Genomic DNA, 24804 nt, shown 5'->3' on the forward strand with positions numbered 1-24804 from the left:
CCGAATTTTGTGCTCGAATAACTATTTTCCAAAAAAAAATTTTGCATTCAAAAATTAGTTTTTTGATGTGCATAACATATTGAATTTTCTTCCGGTTCTCTTAATATATATTTTTTCGAAAACGCTTAAAACTCTCATCTTTATGTATGGCATGTTTAAGTATGCATTGATCAATGTCTGATATTTTAAAAACTCAAAAGTTAAAAATAATCATCTTTAAAAATTTTTGCCAACGTTTAAAAGTTTGGTGATTTCAGTATTTTATTTGTGTAAGAAATTTTTTTATAAATTCAGGTCGTTCCCACTGCATTGTAAATGCAAGACGAGAATCCTTTGTTTACTGTAGTTTTGAGTAAGCCATAGTTTTTGTCACTTGTATTCGTTCACGAACACATCCCAAATTTTTTGAGAAATTAAAAAAAAATCTTTTTTCTTGGTTTATGGAAAAACGCTAGTCATACAGTTTTCAATTGAGAAAAATTATAATCATAAACCTTTCGTGCAATTTTCTGTACTTATGGAATTGCATGAAAAGACTAGCAGTTTTGGTCAACCCGGGGAGAAATGATTTGGATAGGTTCATCAAGGTATTCGATAGTACCAGATTGATGATATGAGGTTAAACGTATTAGAGCCAAGAAATCTTTTCATGTAAGAACATCATTATGAATTTAAACCCGCTTTGTTTTTTCAAGGATAGTAGAAAAGTTGTTGCTAATGTTGTGTTTTTTTTTCTGTAATATTCTGAATTGTTTATAGATATGGAAAGGGTTATTAGTTCTGTTGCAAAACGACGTCTTGAAAACTTCAAATCCCCGAAAATTTTGAGCAAGAAAATGAGGCTGCGCTTAAAGATTTGCTCCAGAGTGAAGCTAATTGACTAACTCAAAGCGCTGCATTTGTTTCCAGTGGTTTCATTTAATAACTAACAAAACAATGGTGGCTTCAAATTTTTGAAAGTTTGATGAGCTGGCGCGAAAATCAATATGAGGCAAAAAGAGTAGGCGCTAAGTGTACGATTGATAATATTAGAAAAGAAAGTCTGGACATAAAGTCGCGAAAGTCTGGAAAATGTGTGTCAATACTTTCGAGACCCACTGCGCGACACTACTGTGCTGACTTTCCAGACTCAAACTCTCGGCGCGACTGGGGTCTGAATCCGAATGCGGCGCGACCCACAGAGTCTGGACTTGAGTGGGACCTCAACCCGGGCCAAATGAGCAGGGACAGTCGCTCTTTCTTCGAACTTGCTCTTGGGACTAATTGAGGAAAAGCAGCTGAAACACATTCGGTCGCCACAAACACACACACACACACAAACACTTCAAAGCTGAACATTTTATCCCATATCAAGTAGATTTATTTCTTTCTAGTCTAGACAGCCGCCGCACATCAAAGAATCGCGCCTTCAAAAAAGCTTTGTGGCATCTTATCGGAAAAGATAAGCGCTCCGCTCAGTTAAAACAACAGCAATTTTTATTAAGCAATGAAAAAGTGCAGCAATGGAAAAGTGTAACTAACTACGCTGTACAGTATTTACTCAGAACAACATTTGGTTTTTGTGATATTTTTACAGTTATCCTTCAAGCACTACAAAACTGTGTCAGTCAGTTATTTATTACAAAGTCAAGCGCCAAAATCCTACAAATCTGACAATTTTTTGCAAACTAAGTCTCTTTTTCTTTACGATCATTGCTGCAGAAAACTGTTCCTTAAATACATTTCAAAGAAGGTGAAATTTTGAGGTTCCAACGAGCTTGAAGCAGGCAAATATATCCGTATGTATTGTGCGAGATACAGGTAAGAGTTCTTTTTTTTTAAAAAAAGACTGAGAATTACCCGTACCGAGAAAATTCTTTATTTCTGACCTGAAATACTTTGTAATCTAATCTAGTTTCTGGTTAGAAATTCTTTTTGAAATGTTTAAATAAAGCATGGATTTTCTTTGAATACTCTATTTCTAATCCTAATTCTGATCAGAAATTAGCTAAATCTAGGCTATTTCTAGCTAGAAAAACTCTCCCGGACCTTCTGCTTACTAGACATATCCTCTATTCTCTAGGCTACATCCCTTGATATATTACCATGGTTTTAGAAGAATAAGAATGTTATAACAAGTGTAAGTTTGCATTGTATTCGCTATTGCTATTGTGTATACTCGAAGCATGTTTATCTTGTTGCGGTTGAGCAGTTAACTGATTTCTAAACTGTTTGTTTCTAAGAGTTAACTGTTTGTTTCTAAACTAGAAAAGAATAGATCACTTCTGCACGGAAAATACGAGAAAACTAAGCTAGATAATCTACATAGAATTTCTATCTAGAAAAACCGCTTCCGTTAGGTACGGGTATAGTTGTGATGAGTTCTGATAATTCCAAGTTTTCCGACCAACTCCTCGGTCACCGCACCTCGGTCAAAAAAGTTCTTTTCGGTCGATCAGAGTCAAAACATACCCAGATTGACGTCCGCGACTTAAGAAAAGACTTTGTAAGTCACGCTGCATAACGTTTTTAGACTGAATTTCGCAGTCGCGCCGCGGTTTAAAATCGTGCCGTCTGTGTTTTCTTAAGTAGTGGCGTCAGTCTTAAGAAAAGACTTAAGCGAGCGACTTTAGAAAAGACTGACGGCGCGACTTACGAAAAAGACTGACGGCACGACTTACTGAAAAACCGACGGCGCGACTTAAGAAAAAACTGACGGCGCAACTTATTATAAGACATTAGCGGCGCGACTTATGAAAAGATTTTAGAGGCACATTTTAAAAAAATGCTGAAGGCGCGACCTAAGCAAAGACTGATGGCGAGACTTAAAGAAAAGACTGACGGCGCGATTTACGAAAAGACCGACGACGCGACTCAAGAAAAACTGACGGCGCGACTTAAGACATTACTTTGGCGGCGCGACTTATAAAAGGATTTTAGAGGCACAGTTTATAAAAATACCGACGGCGCGACTTAAGAAAAAACTGACCGCGCGACTTAGAAAAATACTTTGGTGGCGCGACTTATGAAAAGATTTTAGAGGCACAGCTTATGAAAACTCTGACGGCGCACCTCAAGAAAAAACTTTCGGTATTTTGCTCAGTCGCGCATGTCGCGGCGATTTATTCTCAGGCGCGCTGGTCCGGAAATGAAAAATTTCAGTCAGGGGCGGATTTGGGGGGGTGTGGACCACCTGCTCCTCAAGGATTCGCCCCATGACAACCCAAAGGGTCACTCTTTGTACTTTTTTGAGATATCCATTTTTGGCTGACCGACTCCAACATATACTAATTTAAAGGCGCCAATATACACTAATTTTGATACGCCAAAAATGATACGCCAATATACGCCAAAAATGAAAATTTTCTCAAAATAGAGCTCTCAAATCAATTTGGTCGACCCCAAAAACAGTCGACAAACTAATTTTTTGACATTGTTTTGAAAGTCCTGGATCCACCCCTGTTTTCAGTCGCACCGGTCGGGCCGCTTCCTTATGCCACGCCGGTCCCGACGGTTTTTTGAGTCGAGTCGGTCGCGCTGTTTTTTTTTCAGTCGCGCCGGTCTTCTTTTGACAAGTCTGTAATTGTCAATATAAAGTCGCGCAAGTCTTTTCTTAAGTCGCGGAACGAACCCGGTTGTAGATGAAATTAGGGTCAACCAAAACATGCATCGGAAAAAAATCCAGAGGATTTTCTCGCGAAAAAAGTGTCGTGACATGATCAAAAATATTCTAAGCCTCTTTTCTGTGGTTGCTGTTTCGAAAGATTTACATACTTTTGAATCTTTTTTCATTTTGATCTGAAATCTAACGTCTCGATTGCTGGCGAGAGATACGTATCTGAATCTACTGAGAGAATTACGCTGGAAATTTTATGGATTATCTTGTGAACAACGCTGATTTTCGAATACCAATAGGTTTTCAATAGGTTTTCAAAACTAAAGCGCAAACTGAATATCTTGCTAGAAAGGAAGCTGCAGATACTGCTTTGCGAGCCTTGAATCTGGCGAAGAGTATTACAAGACTATAACATAAATTGAATACTTTGTAAAGTAACAATTGAGCAGAAAGGTTTTCATATACACAAAATTGGCAAAATTTTGGGTCCGATCAAATAGTAATTCTCAACTTTTTTTTCAAAAATAAAAATATGGGTTGAACTCATAAAAAATTTTAGCTTGAATTAGTGTAAATGCAAGGATTGACATCAATGGGAGGGCCTCCGTCAGTGCCAGTTTAGCAATAACTAAAATTGATTCAGTGCTCGTCCAGCGCTACAAGTTTTAGTTTTTCAGAAATGTGCAATAAACCTCATATCGTTGATCTCGTTCTCGATCCTGATTTTGAGGAGGATCTTCACAATTTTTGGTATTTTTTCATATCTTTCATCATATACGCATCCAGTTTCAAGCGTTAATAATCGATTATAATATGATTTTAGTGACAGTCTTACAAAAATTGAGAAAAAACTGATTTTAATCAATTATTAATCAATTATATTATCTCTTTTTGAAATCAAATATAATCATCTATAATATATTATAATCGATTATAATCGATCATTGTAATCCGCATTTCTAAATTATTTGTTTTGCAGAAAAAATGCTTAATAATCGATTATAATTGTTCATAATCCCTTTTGTTTGCCCATTTTGTCATCCGCCTTCCAACTGAAATGCTCGTATTTTATGCTTTTCGTAGACGTTGACTTATAAGAGAAATGGGAAAATTGTTTTAGCAGTTTTCAAATCAATTCAAATTTGTAGCGTTTTTTTTTTCATTTCTTCTGGATTATAATTGTTTCATGATGCACATTTTAAGTTTTTTGACCCCCAAATATCAGCAAACTGCTTTAGTTTCATAATTTTTATAGAAGAGTTAAATTTCACCTGTCGCGGGATTCTTTCAGTTAATATGAAGGGATCTCTATGAAACTTTTGTTTCGTGGTAACACTTTGTGTTCAGATGAACCAAAGAGTGACAAGACATCTCACTCTTAGAGATTTTTGACAAAAAATATTTTAATCTATTAGAATAGATTTTAATTGATTGTAAGAGATTAAAAAAGATTATAAGAGAATATATTAGATGATAGGAGATTAAAAAAGATTTTAGGAAAAATTATAATCAATTATAATTGATTATAATTTATTATAAAGTCCGAAAAATGTTGTCATATTAATGGATTATAAATCGTTCAAACATCTAAATTTGGCGCTTATAATTAATTATAAGTTTGATAAAAGTACAACTATAATTGTAATTTAATCAATTACTTTATTTTTTTTACTGAGTGCGGGTATTCGTCTCTTTCTTCTCCATCAGTGCTTGAGTTTACAGTGCACTGGAATTTGAGTTCTTTAGCTAACCGAGAGTCTTGAAGTGCTTCTTATAACTTTTGCTGCGCGCATCCAAAGAAGGCTGCTTTTCTAGATAGAAATATTATATAGATTAATTACCTAGCCAAGATTACAAAAGCCTAGATTTAGCTAATTTCTGATCAGAAATAAGATGAAAAATAAGTTTTTTTTTTTTTTTAAATCACTGCTTTATTTAAACATTTCACAAAGAATTTCTGACCAGAAAATGTGATTATATACAAAGTATTCCAGTCAGAAATATATTTTTTTTCTGTTCGGGTGGACAATCAAACTGAATTGTGTCATATCGAAATGCCAGGCTGGCCTAATCCGTTGCTTTCAATTTGGAGTTGCCTTAGCATCTCTTCATGCTGTGCAAACATTCTTGAGCAATTTCAGACCTCTCAATCTTTGCGTTCTCTAGATACGACTAGATTCTAATTGAGTGGTTTAGCATCGTGTATCCAGTTTTCTTTATCGACTATTCCCAGCTTTTCAAGTTCAAGCTCCTAAGTTTGCGGCTAATTCTTCACATACTCATTATTTTTGACAATCTTAGATGTTAGAACATCCAGATTGAGCTTCTTAAATATATATATTTTTAAATTTGCATATAACATGTATTTTTTTGAAAACCTCGCTTAATTTAGTACGAAAAGCTGCTTCGACAGAAAAGGATTTGCATTGCTTACAAATTGAGAACTTGGAATCAAGGTGGATCCAGAATTTTTTCCTGGGGGAGGGCGGATTTTCAAAAATTCGTTCGTCGACTTTCTTTGGTCGGCTTTTCAAATTTGTCGAATTTTTTAGGTTGAACAAATTTATATTCTGGGCGCTCTCAGAACGTTCTTTTAAGGATCTTTCTTTTTCATAAACTGTTCTGTGCTCATTGCAAATTTTTGAAAAAGAAGTAAGTACTGACCAAAAAACGCGTGCGCTCTCCTTGTAAATTAGAATGTATTCGAACTGAAATAAAATCTTTTGCACTTTCCGCTCAAATTTTCTGTTTTATTTTTTAATATGGTGTTGTTTCAACTAAATGCGTGATGTTACAACCTAGAGTATAAAGAATAAAACTGTTCGAATTACTTACTTTGTTCATTATGCCAATTCTTTTCGTAGCCTTATGACAACAATGAAATGGTTTTTCAAAATTGGTTTTCAGGTGTGATGAAAGTAGGAAAAAGCTCTGAAAGCGGTTATTTTTTGTCAAAATTTGTCCCTTATAATCGATATTTCCGAAATAAAGGCTCATTATAATCCAAATTTTTTAGAACTAAATTCGATTATTTTTGCAGTTTTAAAAACTTTGCAAGACCCCAAGTCCCTGTCCTCCGCGTTAACGAGGTGGCGAAGTTTACGTTGAATCACCCCCCGATGAACAGTTTTCCTGCTCCCCTACAACCATTTGTAGAGGAGCAGGAAAAATTCAACCATTTTCTCCCCTACAATCAACTATTAAATACAATTCTCCCCATGCACGAGGTGGTGGATTTACGTTGAGTCACCATACCCCCTCCTCCTCGCCGTTCTACCGTTTTCCTTTACCCCTATCAACCATTAAACCCGTCGCCCAACTTGAACGTGAGGGGGGTTGGTCGAATGTCTGTAGTGAAAATGGGCAAAAAAATTTTCTGTTAAGCTCCTGCCAATTCGAAAAAGTAGCAAAATTTTAAATATAAAAATTTTCATATGGAAAGTTAAAGTTTATAAAACATAATACGAAGCAACTGCACTTAGTAGAAAATGAAATAATTTGCAGAAAAATTTGAAAATTTTTTCACTATTTTTTTAAAAATTTCAAGCCAAAACTTAGAATTATACATTCTATGAAATTGTACATTTACCATTTAGTTAGGCTACGGAGAATACCAAAAAAGCATCAGGTTGTCGGTTGGCATCTTCAACAGCATAATCTATTCGTCTATTTTATAAAACTTAGATCATCTAGACAAAAGGAAGGCAAAGTTTCTTCAAAAATCAAAAAACAAAAAGAAAATCTGTTTTTGTTTGGTGTTGTCTAACAATCAAAAGAAGATGATCAAAAACAGTATAACAAAGGGATGGAAGTTTACCATAAAAGTTGAGGAAATATTTCTTATCACAAATAGAGATGTCTCTTAGTTCAAGAAAAAAACGAGTCCAAATAATCATTTGTAGTTGCTAACACTTCAAGAAACATTTTTTCTTCCAAGTGTAAGAGTTTTTTATATAAAAACCCTTTTATCGATTTTATTTTTGCTCTTGTAGAAACCTGTATAGGCTGCAAGTTGTTTTTCTAGTTTTGCCTGTGTTGATAGTATCTGTTATCTCCTGTTCTTTTATGTATTCATGAAGTTTTTATTTCCACATGATCGTCTTATAATTTTATTCATGAGTTTAAAACATTTAATTACATGTGACTCTTGAATCTGCTCAATTAGGTTAAAGACTTTCCCACTTTTTAGTTTTAACACAATTCTTCCACATGAATCTTTGCTGGCTTTCTAATTTTCTAAAGCTCGTCTTATTAGCTATGCCAAAGATCAGTTGAAATCAGATATTGATATATTAGTTGAAAATGCGCTTTGTATATCTTAATCAGTGTAGATGTGTTAAAAAAATATTGCAGATGATAGATCATCGAAAAAGGTTTAGCTGCCCTTTTCAAAATTTTTTTAATGTGTGTTTTGAAATTTAATTATTCATCAGTTACTAGACTTAAGTACTTTTGGGATCAATTGTTCAAATATTTCTTCCGATAACACTCTAAGGTGGCTGTTTTTTTCTTCGTTATGGTAAGCTTACTCTCAAAAAATCAGTTTTCAAAATTGAATGTATCACCTGCTACTGGTTTCCTGTTTTGGTGGTAGTGTACAATGCGCAATCGTCAGCAATCAGTTAAAATTTTATCATGCCTACAGACGATTGACAAGTCAATTCAATACAATATAAACAACAAAATGCCCAGGACGGGACCTTGTGGTACACAATAGAAGATTGTTTTAATTTCCGATAATGATTTTTTATAAATAATGTAGTATTTATGATTTCCGAGGTATGACCTCGAAAGAACAACAAATTTAACTGGTAAAGCATTCCCATCCTTCCATTAAGATTTTTTGATCAACTGTGTTGAACGCTTTTATCTTCGAAGTTCTCCACTATTTGTTCGGTGATTCCAAGATAGCATCAAATGTGTTTTTTTTGTTTCATAATCCGAACTGACATGCTATTAGTACATCGTATTGAATGACAAAAACTCTCAAGCGCTTAACATTTTTTTTGAGAACCTTCCTCTTCATTGGGAGACTAGATATAGGCTTGCACTTGCCACAATCTGACAATGTGCCATTTTTTATATTATGGTTGGAGATTAATAGTGTTAAAAGTTGAGGATAATATGATAACACAACACATTGACTTAAAAGGCAACTCATTAGCCCAGATACGGCAGCACGATATTTTTGATTAGATTTTCACTATGATTGTAACTATAAAAGCTGTTTTTTTCTTCAGGTTCCAAATTACTTCGAAAAGTTTTTGGAGAGAATTGTTTTCAAAAACATTGTCTTTTTATTCTCGATTACAATTTTCTTTAATAGGTTCTAAAAAAGTCCATTATAATTGAATATAACCAATTATAAGGAATTGCTTACAAATCAAAAACTTCAGGATTTTAATCCGTTCTTAAAGCATTATAATTTATTTTTTTTTGTAGTTTTGCGGATACTGACTATAAAATGACAAAATAATCGATTTTGATCCATGGGCGCTCGGTGCGCGTTAGCATTATAAATATTCCGTTCCGACAAAAAAGCTGGGCATTCAACTTCAGGCTCTTGTGAAACGAGCTATTCAAGCAACCGGAAATTTGTTTGATATCTCTATGACTAGCACTGTTTCGCAGTTTGCAGTTGTGTGAGTAGCGTTTTTGCTTGGTTTGAAATTGTATGGCAATGGTTTGTTTCAAAAAATGTGTCATGAAGTAAACTACTTTGTGTGTTTCAAAAATTATTATTTTGTCAATGTTTTGTCAAATTTTATCAATATTTTGTTGACGTAGAAAAAACGAAAAAATTTCGAATTGCGAAATTGATTGAATAGAGTTTTTCTTAGTTCTACTTGGGAAATTGTATGAAAGCAATTTTTTGTTATGGAGGTGAACTTGTATTTGAAAGAACTTTCAGAGAACTTCGACCTCTGTATTCTGAGTTTATCACTAATTTCACGGTCAGTCCAGTTTTTGAAAAATATATTTTTTCTGGCCCAGAGCAATCAGAGCGGTCGCCAATTTTTGTAATTTAATTAAGAAATTAAGAAAGACAACACAAACTGCCAAAATGGATGAGGGCGTTGACAAGTGGTGATGAGGAAAAACAATATTGAGAGCATGTTGAACATTAATAACTCCAAGAAAAAAACATTTTGATGCATGGGATAGGAAAGTCACAAATGATACATCTTGATTTTACCAATAATTCAAAATAAAATTAGTTTTCAGTTCATGTGCGATCTTTGAAATTCAAAGATCACCAGCTTGAGTGGATACTGAAGGCGAACCAGTCTGCTTAACTTTCCACAAATGAATTTTCCAGTCCATGAGAATATGAATGTCAACATTTAATTGATTGTGAAAAACTTCATACTCTGATGCTTTTAGACTCTTTTTTGCACTCTGCTTAGGTCTTTCAAGGTATGACTTCAAAAAATTAACAGCTTAACCTCGTAAATCATATACTTCTTTTCAGTAAGATTTTGTGATCAACTGTGTCGAACGCTTTTGTACGATCTATTAACGTACACACGGAGCCAACATTATCTTCAAAGCTCACCACTTTTTGTTCAGTGTCTTCCAAGATAGCATCAACTGCGCTTCTTTTGTTTCGGAATCCATAGTGACATGCTGTTATTACGTCAAATTTTCTAAAAAAATTTTCTCAAGCTATTAATAAATAATTCTTCAAAAACCTTCTCCCTAATTGGTAGAATAGATATTAGCTTGTAGTTGCCACAAGCTGAAAATATGTCGTTTTTATGATTTTGTTGAACTTTAGCAATCTTAAAAAATGAAAGGTAATATGGTTAATCTATGCATGGATTATAAAAGCAACTCAGTAGTTCAGATATATCAGGATTAGTTTTTTTGATTAGATGGTTACTTTGGTTATCAAGGCTGTTTTTTTTCTTCAGGTCTTAAGTACTTCATAAAATTCTTGGAGTGAGATTGTATTTTCATTCACGTCAATTTCTTTCAAAAGATACAGGCTACAATTCTACAACTTATTTCATGAATAACATCTCAAAAAACTCAAAAAATACTGGCTATAAAATGACAATATAATCGGTACACATCATGAAACCTCGGTGCGCGTAACCAAAATAAGTACATGTTTTGCCTGAAAAGCTGATCGTTCAACTTCACGCTTGTGAAACGAGCATTTCAAACGACCGGAAAGTGTCTTGAAGAGCTTACTGAAGTTTGAAAGGGGACAAGTTGGTCGAAAATTGCTACAAACTAATCGACTACTTCCTGATTTATGTAACAAGGAAAACTTTAGCCATTCTCTGACAAATTGATAATAAGTTCCGTTCTAAATTTTTATCGAAAGTGTTAACAAGTATATTTGGGAAAACGCGGGTTTATTATCTACGGAAGAAGTTTTGAGATTCCATTATAATTTTTGCTTTATGTTCGAATTATGTTAAATCGTTATTGCTTGCCTTACATTTACAGAAAAATGTCGGCAGTTTTGTGTTCAATGGGGTTTTTCTCCAGACAAATGATAATGAGTGACAATTTTGACGGAATTGTCGTCTCCCATGCTGAAATGACGGGCTGAAGTTTCTGTGGTCATGGTAGGGTAAAAAACAATCAAATTTGACAAATGGAGAAGAAAATGATAGCAATGTTTCTCTCAATTTAATTCAAAAGTATTTTTTTGCCTGCCCTCATTGGTAATTTTTTTATAGAAATTGACTTGTAGAGATTTAAATCTTTTTATATTGATTTGATGATTTTTAGTGCGAATATTTCAATCTCACATGAGTAAACAAACCATAATAGTACTATTTGATCAAATGGCGTTGGAACACAGATAATTATTTTATTTGAAGCATGCATTAAAGTGTTCATGTATGCACAGTCAATCAAATCAAATGAAAAGTAGAGTTGAAACATTTGGAATTACTTTTGAAAATATTAAGTTGTGGCGGTTAAGACGGCGATTTCATCCAAAAGTTTAGGGTCATGGTACCTGCGACTTTGTTCATAAATTTTCCTATAAATATCTGCCTATTTGTCACAATAACAACCAAAACTCTGACCTAAAAACACTGCCGGCAATGAACACCTCGAAACAATGATAGCCGGTTGCTCTGCAAGTAGCACATAACTTTCCGACCACATTCGTGAAAGATTACTGATTTCTTAATCTTCGGATTAGCGTCGTGTTTTGTGCGTGGTGGTGTTATAGAAGTATACAAACGAGTAGAAAGTTAGTGAGTTTTTTTTGCAATGATGAAATTTTCAGGCTTTTGGTTGTGCGTTTCCATTATTTTTAATCCGTCTAGTTTTTGTTGAAATTTTGTTGGATATGAACAAAAAAATCAGGTTCGTTGTTGTTTTTGTCAGCTGACTTAAACTTATAATAAACTACTTAATATATATGTATAAATGAATGTATATATCCTAGAAATGAACAATTTGATTATCTATATATGGTCAGCTGTCGGGAAAATGATTAATCAGTTTTCTGGAATGCGTTGGTTTCAACTTCTATTGGAAATTGCGAAATCCGGAACTTGCAAAAACGAATGCAGTTATCAGCTAAGTATGCACAATTTACCACATCATATAAGTTATTCTGATTTGTTTCTGTGTATGAAAAAATTTTGAAAGTTTTTGCTTTTGTTGATTTTTTGAAGAAAAAATGTTTTTCATAAATTACCTCAATATTTTCTGCAGGTAGGGTTTTCGATCCAGTTTTGACAGTTTTCTTTTTATTTTTATTGGATCGTTTTGAGCCTTTGCTTTTGCTAAATTTCATTTGCAGATATTCGTAAATTCGACTGAAATTTTTGATATATTTTGCTGATAAATTGGAGTAAAAACCGCTTCTTTCTCGTCAGATAAACTCAAAAATATAGGTTGCGGGTTGATCAGATTTCAATTTTTTCTCATTCTGTGTAAAAGAACCCCCGTCGTCTAAATTGTTGGCTGAAAGAAGAAGTTTGACATACATCGCCCTCGCTTTCAGCACAATATCAGATCCAAATAATAATATAATAATTTTTTACCATGCGAAGTCATTAAAAGAACGGAATTACAATTTAAGAATTTCTTCCAAAAAACGTCACTTGAGAGAGCGGCATCCATAAGACTAGATTAGGCCTAATTTCAGGCGTCTCAGAGAGAAAATCAAAATCCGTTTTTGGATATCCCTCTAGATAGGAGAAAGAAAAACTTGAAATGAGAGCCCAACTTGCTCACAAAAGATGGAAGGGGAAAAGTCTAACTGTTCAGTAGAAATAGAAATTACGGGTTTACCAGAAACAAATTCTTCAAAGAAAACATTGTCGAAAAACAGTGAAGGAGGAAAACTCAGATTAATTATAGTTTGAGTACAAAATAGCTTATTTATCATGTCACTATTAGCTTGAAAACAATTATCAAAAAACTGATGGTTGAAGTTGTTAAGTTGCCGGTTATTAAAATTTCTTATGATTTCTTAAACTTAAGGAACAAAAAAAGCTGATGCAAACTTTTTGAGTATTGCGACAGCTCTCGGTATGTTTCTCTATTTGAATTTTTTGTTGCATTTTTTATTAATTTTTGGACTAATATTCACTCCGTTTTACTATTTACAAACTTTTTAACTGTTCAAAATTATGTAATTCTTTAATAGTACAAATTTCATAAGTGAATTTTATGTGTTTGATTGATTCAAATTTCTTTCTGTAGCATATGTTTTTTAAAACCATAGTTTTAGTTTTTGTTGTTTGTTAAATGTTAGTTTATTGCTTGCCAACCAAAAATACCGAACCAAGGTTGACCTCCACGCAAAAAAAATGCAATTTCATACAGTTTCATTCAACACCCCGTAGCAAACAAAGGCTGTTTTTCTAAGTAAAAAATTTAAATGGATAACCTGGCCTCAATTTTTGTTTTTATTTTCCTGTACATAATTGATCTATTTCACCTCTTACATTAGAATTACATAGTATCTCTTCCAAAAAATGGAAAAATATTTTAGTGTTATTTCTTAAAATTTTGCATAAAAAATTAATTTTTATTGCGTGTCTTCTTTATTAAATAAAAATCTTGAAAATTGTTAAATTAAGAAAATTATTGTCAAAGCATTACAAGTTTGTAGAAAAAGTAGAAAAGATCAAACTCTGCTAGCGAAATTTTTCTGAATTTCTGTTTTGTGTGAGGCTGCTAAAAAGATTTTTTTTATTATGTCACGGGACTACCTAGTCAAATAAGGGAGGTTATCTTGCAAGATACTAGTAAAGAAGTAGCATCTCTTTTACCAAACTTAGCAAAAATTTTGCAAAATCTTGTAAGCTAATATTTTTCGCAGCAAGATCATTAAACATATTATTTTAAGAGAAAAAAGCAGCTTTACACGCAAAGGCAGCCCATAGCGTTTCTGTAGTAAGGTTCTACTACGAGAAACATGTGGTACGGTTTGAAAACTTAAAAAATCAAAAAGAAAGAAAAAAGAAAACAACAAACCGCAAATCACAATTCGAACATAAATGTTTATTAACTCTATGTGACTCTATATCAAAAATAGGAAATAAGTAACAAAAAATAAACTTTAACCCAGTAGAGTTGCAAAACTGGATAAATTGTTATGAAAAAATTTTAAAGTGTTAATTAAAAATGCATAAATTATAGATAAAACAAAAAATTTTATTCATTACGAGAGCTGAAAATTGAGCCTGTACATGGTGAACCCAATTTTTATCTCCCAATTTGAACCCATTTTTTTGTGAATTTAATCAAATTGGATCTCCATAGTGGTTTTCTGGCGGTCAGAAAATTTTTTTTAAAAAGTTTTCAAAGTATTTTATCTTGCAAGATTTGCAAGCTACACCCCCCTTTCAAGATTCTTGCAAGACAGCCTCCACTCCTGCAAAACCTTGCAACATAACCCTCATTTGCAAGAATCTTGCAAGATATTGCAAGATAACTCTTCCTTGATCAGCTAGGGCATACTTAAGAATAAACGGGAAAAATCAGATTTTTTGTTGATAAAATGATGGTTTCAAAAACTAATTCACAGACGGTAAAGTGCAGTCGACAGTCGGAACTTATTTAGGCAATGATTTTGTTTGTTTGAACAAAATTACGTCAGTCTTGAATGTGCGGAAGTAAGACTAGCGGACTATACTTCGACAGGCCTGATAGCCTACCATAGACTCTCCTCGAATCGCAGAAGCATCAATTATTATTATTATATTTAGTTTTGCTCGTGAAGCATGCTATCTTCAAAGATACTGAAGTTCTGTTATATTAAGTCAAGCGTAGGTTTCATCAAGACGTCTTACGAAGAGTTCAAAGAGTTAGCGGTATACTTTAGCCTCGTTTATTTATAAATGTTAGATTTGACAACATAGGTTTTGGACCAACATAAATTATTTGCTGATATAGTCTAGGTTTGTCTAGGTTTGTGTTGCACGATGTCGTGTGGTATGTATCTATCTGCATACAAAACCATATGAAAATTTCGAGTTTCAGTTTGCCTGATTTGTTGAACAGTTTTAGTTTTACACTCTCAGGAGAGGCTAGACTGAAATAGCGGTTGTTCATTTTATGAGAGCTGTCTGTTTAATTTGTTCTCGCATAATAAATTTTATGGCTTTACTATATAGTCGCTGATGCAGACCACTTCAGGCTTGAGTTCTTTTTGTTTGAAGTTTCTTACCGACTTTATAACGGTTTAATAAGTTACCCTCAGTGTTTTGCTGTAATTTTGAGCACAATGAAACTTTGTGAAGCTTGCGAACTTTTCTTTTGCTTTTCTTTGGTATTTTTTCCCAAAACTCTTTGATTACAATACATGAGTAACGCATCTCATTTTATGCGAGAATAGATTTCTTCGTTCTCTCATTGTGTTTTCGGTCTATTATGCAGCCAGGATGCCTTCTTTGAAACATATGTTCAGGGGCGGATCAATGTTCAGGGTTATTTAAAAAAAAACTTTTAGACGACAAAGAAGACCCTGTTTCGGCCACATTTGCTGCGCCGCAGGCAAAATTTTGAAAAAAGCCTTTTGGGCACTTTCTGGAAAATGTTGACCAAAAATCGCGTTTGTTCAGCGCGCGCTTCCCTCTTAAAGTATTCACTAATTTTGAGGGGGAAGAGCGCGCCGAAAAAACGCGATGGTACTACTATGATAGAGTGGTCCCTCGAAAAAGCAACTACGATAGACAGTTCGCACATGCATTCCGCATGTTATAATTTTGAAAACTAGTACCTTTACAAAATTTTAACCTGGGATTCAGAAACCTTCAGATTAAAAATTGGAGTATATCAAGATGTTATATATTTAATATCGAGAAACATGCCCGCTTTAACATATTTTATGGTTTAAAAACCAAACTTTGATTGGCTTATTTGTCATCGAAATTCAATAAAGGCAACTTTTTTTCAATTTTCTACCTTAATATGTCGAGAGGGGAGGTTTTACGAAACAAGGGAACTTAAAACTTGTTTGAAAATATACTGCGACATCTTTCTGAATTGCGAAACCATAATTGTTAAACATTTCAGAGCCCTATGTGTCTTATTCGCAAGGGACCTGGTTATTCTCAAGAGACCTCTCTATCATAGTAGAACTAACGCCATTTTCAGGTCAACATTTACCATAAACTGCCCAAAACGCTATTATCTGCCTGCTTTTTTCTTTCAAAATTTTACCCGTGGCACAGAAAATTTGGCCAAAACAGGGTCTTCTTTCAGAGCCCTAACATTTTAGAGTCCTATGTGTCTTTTTCGCAAGGGACCTGGTTATTTTCAAGGGACCTCTCTATCATAGTAGTACCAACGCAATTTAAGGTCCACATTTTCCATAAACTGCCCAAAACGCTCTTTTCTGCCTGTTTTTTTCAAAATTTTAGGGTACTTCAGCCAAAATTGGATATCTCAAAATATTGTAAAGGGAGGCCTTTAGGTCGGCAGGGGGTGTACTCTCTGAGAAAGGGGGGCCGTCGCCCCCCCCCCCTCCTTAAAACCGCTACAGCATATGTTTGAAATCAAAGCCCGGGATGACAAAAAATTTTTATCATACAATTTTCATTTTTGAAAGAAATGCTTGTCATACTCTTTCATACAATTTCATAGAGCAAAAGGAAGTGTGTGAAAATAGCAAAAAGCGCCTTTTTCCCTAATATGAAATTTTATAAAGAGTATTTTTTCTATACTGTGGAATTAAAGCTTTATAGCCTTTATAGAGCTTTTTCATCAGTCTTTTTATCCTCAAAATTGTATGAAAATTGTATGATAAGCATTTTTTTACCGAACATTTTTAATACTTTTTTTAATGACCAGAAAGCTTCAAAAGAGGCAAATAGACCAAAAATGTTCATTAAAAGTTTTCATAACTTTTTAAAAATTTTGTATGAATTTATTGTATGACAAGCATTTTTCCATAGGCTTCATATATGAAAACGTATGATAAGCATTTTTCTTCTATGGACGTCAACCTGGGAGGAGTTTAAAATATAAGTTGGCTTAATAAAAGTTGGCTTAATAACTCGTTTTTTGTTCTTTTTAGTTTCATCACAATTTAAACGACTACTCTCCTACCCAAGTAACGATTTGAGTACTTCGTAAAATTGACCTTTACCATTATCAACTTGGAAAGACAAGGTCAACTTAGAATCGCAATAGCCTCCCAAATTATTTTACTTTCAAATTCCTATAATCTACCATATATTCCGATATCAATTGTTATTTATCTCAATTTTCTGGTCACTTAAAACTGTAATTTTGATTAATTCAGAAAATAAATCAGTAATCACAGTACCATATGATAGTGAAGTGTTTCTTTTTCAAAATTGCTTCCTCGTTAATTACTGAATTGCCAAAAAACAATCAGTTTTAATTTAAGAATCTACATTCCAAAGTATTTTACACAGTCAGTGTTTAACATTATCTTCTCATATTGTGACATCAAGACTATGGGCAGCAGCAGCAGAAGGTACGGCAGTTTGAAGGAGGCGGGACTGTACTTGGTGGGTGTGATCGTGTTATGTCTCAGTGCCCTGTTCGCAGCCATGGCCCACTTCAGCCATGACGCAGACGGGGGCGACAGATTCCACCAGGGACTGTGGTACACATGTCGACACGGAATCTGCTTCCAATACGGTACATCTCTCACTCTAACAGGAAATTTTTCAAATATGAGAAAAAGAATGAATGTAACAAAATCATTATATCAATAGCAGGACACTATTAAGGTATTTGTTCCCATCAATCCAACGGACTACTTGAACTTTTTTGTAGTTTTCATACACCCGGGTTGGCCAAAGATTATGAAAAACTTCTGGCCATACATTTCCATTTAACTCGAAAACTACAGAAAGTTATACAATATCTCTATGACGATAAAAAATGTTTCATGCAAAAAAACTTATTGACTAGCCTTCTTTCCGAAAACAATTTTCAATTTTTGCTAAATTTGTTTTTTTTTGGAATACACAATAACCATGAATTTTATAGATTAAGAAATTCCCCTGGTTGATGGGTAGGAACCTCACCGATGTTACGCAACTTTATAATATTTGAATGAGATGGCTAGAACTACTCAGAACTACGAATGAAAACCTGAAAGTGCTAGAACGTTTTCAGTCAAAAATACTAAAAACCAAGAAACAAGACAGATTGAAATATGTTGTACCAAAAAACACGAAGTTAGAATATTCGCACAAAAAATCTAAATAATTTTTTTCAATTTTATAGGCTGCTCTAGTTTAAAGAAAAAAAATCACAGATTTTCTCAGTAAAATTTTATTTCAAAAATGTTAATTTGAGCATAAAAGTGATATTACGACTAAACCAGAAGAAATATAATTTCTTGAATTTTCAAATTTTACTTGGATTTTCTACAAAACCCAAAGTTTCTACAGATTCCAAAATTCAAAATTGCAATTATAAGTTCTACTTTGGTGGGCCTTTTGAATCGCAAGACTGTATTAGCAGTAGAGTGGTTAGTGTTTTGACATTTCATTAGTAATAAGATAATACAGTTGATGCCTTTTTAATACCTCAATTAAATCAAAAGTTTTTTTTGTTTCATACAACTGTATAATTGTTAAAATATCATTTCATAAATTTTCCATTTCGATAAATTTTGCAAGACTTTTGAATTCGTAATTTATTGGCATTTCGGTTTGGGTTTGATTTATTCCATTTTATTACATGCAAATTGGGTTTGGTTCCATATAAATTTTTGCATTCCAAAGTATCACATGCAAAAATTCAGTTTTTGTTCATTTTAAAGCTCCTGAATCTTCGCTGTTTTTCGCTTGTGTTTGCAAAGCTGCAGCTTTGCCTCTGTTAAATATAGATGTTGTATGATAACTGTTTTTCAAAACAATCTGCGAATTGAAATGTTTAAATTTTTTCTTGTACAGCCTTTTTCCTCGTATAAGCACTTTTCTTGTATCGAATTGCATGATACGCGTTTTTCTGGTATGGAATTTCATGATAAGCAGTTTTCGTGCATGGAGGTCAACCCGGGTAATTAGGATAATTTAAAGTAGAACCATTTTTATATTCTGTCGATTATTGTTCCGTTTTTCGAAGAAAGTGAGGAATATATTTGCCCGGGTTGTTGTTTTTACGACAGTATTATCATACGCGGCAGTTATAGCAAAGTTATCCGAAAAAACTTTTTCCTCACTTCAATGATAAGCATTTTTCTGCTATGAAAAGAGACAAAGTGCACAAATTTTGGAAAATCTTCGAGGATAAATCAACTTGCATTTAAAGTAGATAGGTACCATTTTCATCGCTTTTGAAATATTAACTTGATTGCTCTCTTTCATTTTGACTCGACTATGACTATGAACATACAAAATCATTAGTTCAATTAAACAGATTTTTTAGAATAATGTTTTACATTGGTTCTTGTTCAATTTGATTGAAACTTAGATTTGTTTGCTACTTTTTGTACGACAAATTGTTGCTTCAATAAGTTCGGATACTAATTTTGATCATAGAAATAACAAAAGAGAACCTCTGATTTGATCAAAGAAATAGCAGAATTTTAATGCGAGACGGCCAAACCTTTGGTTACTATGTTTGAGTAACCAAAGTTTATGTCATTTGTGTTTCGTTACGAACACAACCAGAAAACTTTAAGAAATTAAAATGTAAAAAATCAATATTTTTCATTAATGGAAAAATGCTAGTCATGCAATTTCCATATATGAAAAAAATCCTAATCATAGACCTTTCATGCAAATTTCTGTAAATATGGAATTGCATGAAAAGTGAATGATTAGCATTTTTCCATATATGAAAATTGTATGACTAGCATTTTTGTCAACCCGGGTGTATGATTGTTGCCTTTATTATGAGACTCACTTAAGTTATGTGATTAGGTTTAAGATCATTTATCCACGAGGGATAGGACCAACATACGAGCTGTACAGCTCATCACGGCGAACCGCTGTTGTGCCCCTGCTTAAGAACTACATGCAATTTTTTTGGTTATTTTTCTGGGCTGGGTAATGTTGCCTCACCCTCAAGCAACGAACACGGATCATGGTGGGCCTCGAACATCCGACCTTTCGATTGAGAGGCGGAGACGTAACCACTTCACCACTGCTCCCCCGATTGAAATTAACGTTCACATTGGGCTCGTGCCTCAGACATCTGACTTTACTTCTGTGCCAAGGAAAAAAGGCTGCGAAAACTTGAGACTAGCATAATCAGTCTCTGCAATGATTGAATGATTTTTCAGTAGGTTGTTAGCCGGGGAAGTTCTGAATTCAGATTTGATAACGGTTGCTTATTGTACTTCTCAATATATTCGGAACGAATTGTTCCAAATGTCGCAGAAAATGATAAAAATTGTGCGCCTGATGTGATTACTGTTTTCATTTGGCATCGAGAGAGAATTATTTGGAGATTTGATTTGAAGTTTTTTCAAATCAAAATCCAGAAAAAAAATTTTGACCAAAAAAGATTTCGATCTGAAATTTTCAGTGTTGATTCGTGATAGCGTTTTGATGGATTTTTACAATCAGGGTCTGAAAAAAAACAAGCAATTTAGCATTAAATTTTTCAATATTCCAATCTAAAAAAACATTGGGAGCTTTTATCGCCAACTTTTGTCATATATACATTCGTACATACGGTGTGCAATCGAAACATTCACACGGCTGTGCGCTGGTACGCTTTTGTGTGGATGCAATCTGCTAACAATCTTAGCAACTTCGGAGCAGGTTGAGTCAATGGGGTCAACAGTAGCTCGTATTCCTATATGACAAATAAGCATCTGTCTTGCAGCAATCTAAGCAACTTCGGAGCAAGTTGACTCATTGGAGGAAACATTTGTTTGTGTTCCTACGGGACGAAAAAGCATCTGGTTCATTGTTTCGTACGGTTAAGTGTGACTGCCATCTTCTACCAGTCTAAGCAATTTCGGAGCAGGTTGCATCAGTGGAGGACACATTTGTTTGTATTCCAATGTGACGAATAAGCATATTGTCCATTGTTTCGTATGGTTTAGTGTGAATGCACTCTTCTGTAAATCTAAGCAAACTTGGAGCAGGTTGAATCAATGGGGGAAACAGTTGTTCGTATTCCTATATGACAAATAAGCATCTGTCTTGTAGCAGTCTAAGTAACTTCGGAGCAGGTTGACTCAATGGGTTTTAGCAGTTGTTTGTATTTCTATGGCACGAACGAGCATCTGGTCCAATATTTTGTATGGTTTATTAAGACTGTATTCTTCTATAAATTTAGTTTGTATTGAGCAGTTTGACTCAATAAAATCAATATTTGTTTGTATTCCTATGGGACGAACAATCATCTGGTTCATTGTTTTGTATGGTTTAGTGTGACTGTCACCTTCTACGAGTCTAAGCAACTTCGATGCAGGTTGAATCCGTGGAGGACACATTTGTTTGTATTCCAATGTGACGAATAAGCATATTGTTTATTGTTTCGTATGGTTTTTTGAAATTGCAATCAGCTAGAAATCTTAGCATCTTTGGAGCAGGTTAACTCAATGGGGTCAATAGTTGTTTGTATTCTGATGTGAAGAATAAGCATCTGTTCCATTGTTGCGTATGATTTAGCGCGGTCGCAATCTTTTTACAGTCTAAGCAACTTCCGAGCAGAATGAGTCAATGGAGGAAACAGTTGTTTGTGTTCCTATGCGTTGAATAAGCATCTGGTCCATTCTTTCGTATGATTTAGTGTGGTTGAAATCTGCTAGCAATCCTCGCAAATTCGGAGCAGGTTGACTCAATGGAGGAAACAGATGTTCGTGTTTTTATGGGACGAACAAGCATCTGGTCAATTGTTTCGCATGGTTTGGTGTGACTGTATCTTCTACCAATCTAAGCAACTTCGGAGCAGGTTGAATCAATGGAGGACACATTTTTTGTATTCCTATTTGACGAATAAGCATATTGTCAATTGTTTCGTATGATTTTTTAAATTTGCAATCCGCTAGCAATCTTAGCAACTTCAGAGCTCTCAAAGGGAGAAAACAGTTGCTTATATTTCTTTGTGACGATAATATATGGTCCGTTGTTTTGTATGTTTATTTTGGCTCAAATCTGATAGCAATCATAGCAACCTCTGAGCAATAGCAACCTAATAGGCGTCAACAGTTGCTTGTACTCCCATGTAACGAATAAGTATCTTGTTCTCGGTTTCGTATGGTTTAGTGTGGTTGCAATCTTTCATCCATCTAAGCAACTTTGGAGCAAGTTGACTCAATTGAGGAAATAGTTATTTGTATTCCTATGTGAGGAAAAGCATCTGGTCTAATGTTTCGTATGGTTTAGTGTGGTTGAAATCTGCTAGAATCTTAGCAACTTCGGAGCAAGTTGACTCAATTGAAGAAACAGTTGTTAGAATCCCTATATGACGAATAAGAGGATGCAAAAATTTTTCATACTCAATGTTAATACAGTGGGTTTTTTAAAATCTCTTGGAAGCTGATATCTTCTAGCGAGCGCACTTCCTACACGTGTCCGCTGGGTGCTTTGAAAGTGATCCGCGTTGAAACGTTTGGATTTTGGGTCATTTTGCACTGGGGTGGGGCAACAAACGCATCTTAGTAGACCAATTTCTTGCAGGACCTTATTAGTGCTAGTTAGGGGCATGTGAGGGCCGAGGATGTTGTTTTACGCATGTCAAAAGTTAATTTGCGGTTTTTCCAAAAGTATTGATATTAACTTTAACACCTGATTTTGTCTAAATTTTGATTGTCCTGATTAGGCTGATAATCACTCAACTAGGCCATTAAATTATCGTAGCGTACAGTTCTAAACCTCTATAAGTCCAAGGTAAGGCTATCTAAGACGATCTTGCAATTTAGCCAAGTGTACATTTGAATATCTAATTCTACAATTTGTATTCCTATGTGACGAATAACTCGCATTGCTCGTCCATTGTTTTGTATGGTCTAGTGTGATATGTTAACCTGTTGAGTTTTTTATTTACTTCAGGAAATGGCAAAATAAACACAGCGAGAGCTTTCCTGATTATGGACCACCTGCTCTGTGCATGTCTGTTGGCCACACTCGTCTACTCCTTCTCCAAGAGACACACTATCTATTGCCGCCTCCTCCTCTTCTTAAGCGTCCTCCATTGTAAGTGAACCCAAGCAACATCATTTTCAAATTGTATCACCCAAAAGAACTGAGGCGAACTTATCTTTTTTTGGTAGGCCAAGTAAAAGGCCCAAACCAATATTTCGTCATCGACTTCAGGTTTTCATCCTTTACAATTTTTAAATGAACAGAATTGAGATTTGCGAGACAGAACGATATGATTATAGATGAGAAGTTGTACTGAGGACTTAAATCATGACTCCAAAGCATTCATGAGATCAATGGTCATTTTTGAATTGACCATTGGCATGTGTGAATTGGATATATGATACCACCCTGAATAACCTATTTTTTTTTCATAAAAACAAACAGAGATGGACACTAAATCGTTGCACCATAATTCTCAAAACTAGGCTTTTCTGAACTCTTTCAGTGCAGGAATCTTCTAAAAGCATTTAGCTTTTGATGGAGTTTGATTTTTATTTGGAGACATGCTACTTGTTTTTAAGCGAGGTTGTGGTCGCATGGTTGTTTTGTATTGTATTGTATTGTATTGTTTTGTATTGTATTGTTTTGTATTGTACTGTATTGTATTGTACTGTATTGTATTGTATTGTATTGTATTGTATTGTATTGTATTGTATTGTATTGTATTGTATTGTATTGTATTGTATTGTATTGTTTTGTATTGTATTGTATTGTATTGTATTGTATTGTATTGTATTGTATTGTATTGTATTGTATTGTATTGTATTGTATTGTATTGTATTGTATTGTATTGTATTGTATTGTATTGTATCGTTTTGTATTGTATTGTATTGTATTGTATTGTATTGTATTGTATTGTATTGTTTTGTTTTGTATTGTATTGAATTGTATTGTATTGTATTGTATTGTATTGTATTGTTTTGTATTGTATTGTATTGTATTGTATTGTATTGTATTGTATTGTATTGTATTGTATTGTATTGTATTGTTTTGTATTGTATTGTATTGTATTGTATTGTATTGTATTGTATTGTATTGTATTGTATTGTATTGTATTGAATTGTATTGTATTGTATTGTATTGTATTGTATTGTATTGTATTGTATTGTATTGTATTGTATTGTTTTGTATTGTATTGTATTGTATTGTTGTATAGTATTGTTGTATTGCTTCAGCCCTGTTCCTCTTCATCGCATGCTGCTGCGTGACGTCACAGGTGCACGATGACGTGCATGCTCACAGCAGTTGGGGCATGAAGCTGCCGTGGGTGGGGTGGGTGCTGTCTCTGGCCCTCCTCCTAGACACACTCTACATCACCATCTCCACCATCAGGGAAGAGCAGCAGCGGGGGGCGGGGGGCTCTGGCTGGGATGATGTGAGGGTGAGGGCTTCCCAACTCACCTCCGTCAGCGCAACCGATCTCATAGGAGCAGAAAACATTTGATCCGGATTACTCGAAGCACAGTTACGTCAACAAAGAGATGAGATCAGAACACGGATGTGAACTTGAAGTGCGGCTTAGATTATTTGTTTTAATGTTAAGAATGAAAAGTTTCAACGTAATAAACCCACCTCCTTTCGTTATATCCAAACATTTATCAAAAATATACGTTTTACTATGATTTAATGAACGCTTTATTTGTGTTTTTTTTTAACTATGTGAAAATTGAGAATGCCCCCATTGAAGAT

General features: G+C 34.2%; 1 protein-coding gene across 1 annotated transcript; it reads left to right on the forward strand.

The window, feature by feature from the left end:
- Positions 1–1419: 1419 nt before the first annotated feature.
- Positions 1420–24771, forward strand: LOC134844526 (uncharacterized). The gene is made up of 4 exons (XM_063861251.1): positions 1420–1800; positions 17103–17695; positions 23023–23166; positions 24291–24771. Exons 2-4 carry the CDS (start codon positions 17509–17511, stop codon positions 24557–24559), a joined length of 600 nt encoding a protein of 199 aa, XP_063717321.1. The 5' UTR covers positions 1420–1800; positions 17103–17508; the 3' UTR covers positions 24560–24771.
- Positions 24772–24804: the final 33 nt, after the last annotated feature.

This window comes from Symsagittifera roscoffensis, chromosome 4 (genome assembly GCF_963678635.1).
Source record: "Symsagittifera roscoffensis chromosome 4, txSymRosc1.1, whole genome shotgun sequence".
Taxonomy (NCBI): domain Eukaryota; kingdom Metazoa; phylum Xenacoelomorpha; order Acoela; family Convolutidae; genus Symsagittifera; species Symsagittifera roscoffensis.

Coding starts and splice junctions, on each gene's coding strand:
- LOC134844526 (XM_063861251.1), top strand. CDS start 17,509: ATGGGCAGCAGCAGCAGAAGGTACGGCAGTTTGAAGGAGGCGGGACTG. Junction 17,696..23,022: donor CGGAATCTGCTTCCAATACG/GTACATCTCTCA, acceptor TATTTACTTCAG/GAAATGGCAAAATAAACACA. Junction 23,167..24,290: donor CTTCTTAAGCGTCCTCCATT/GTAAGTGAACCC, acceptor GTATTGCTTCAG/CCCTGTTCCTCTTCATCGCA.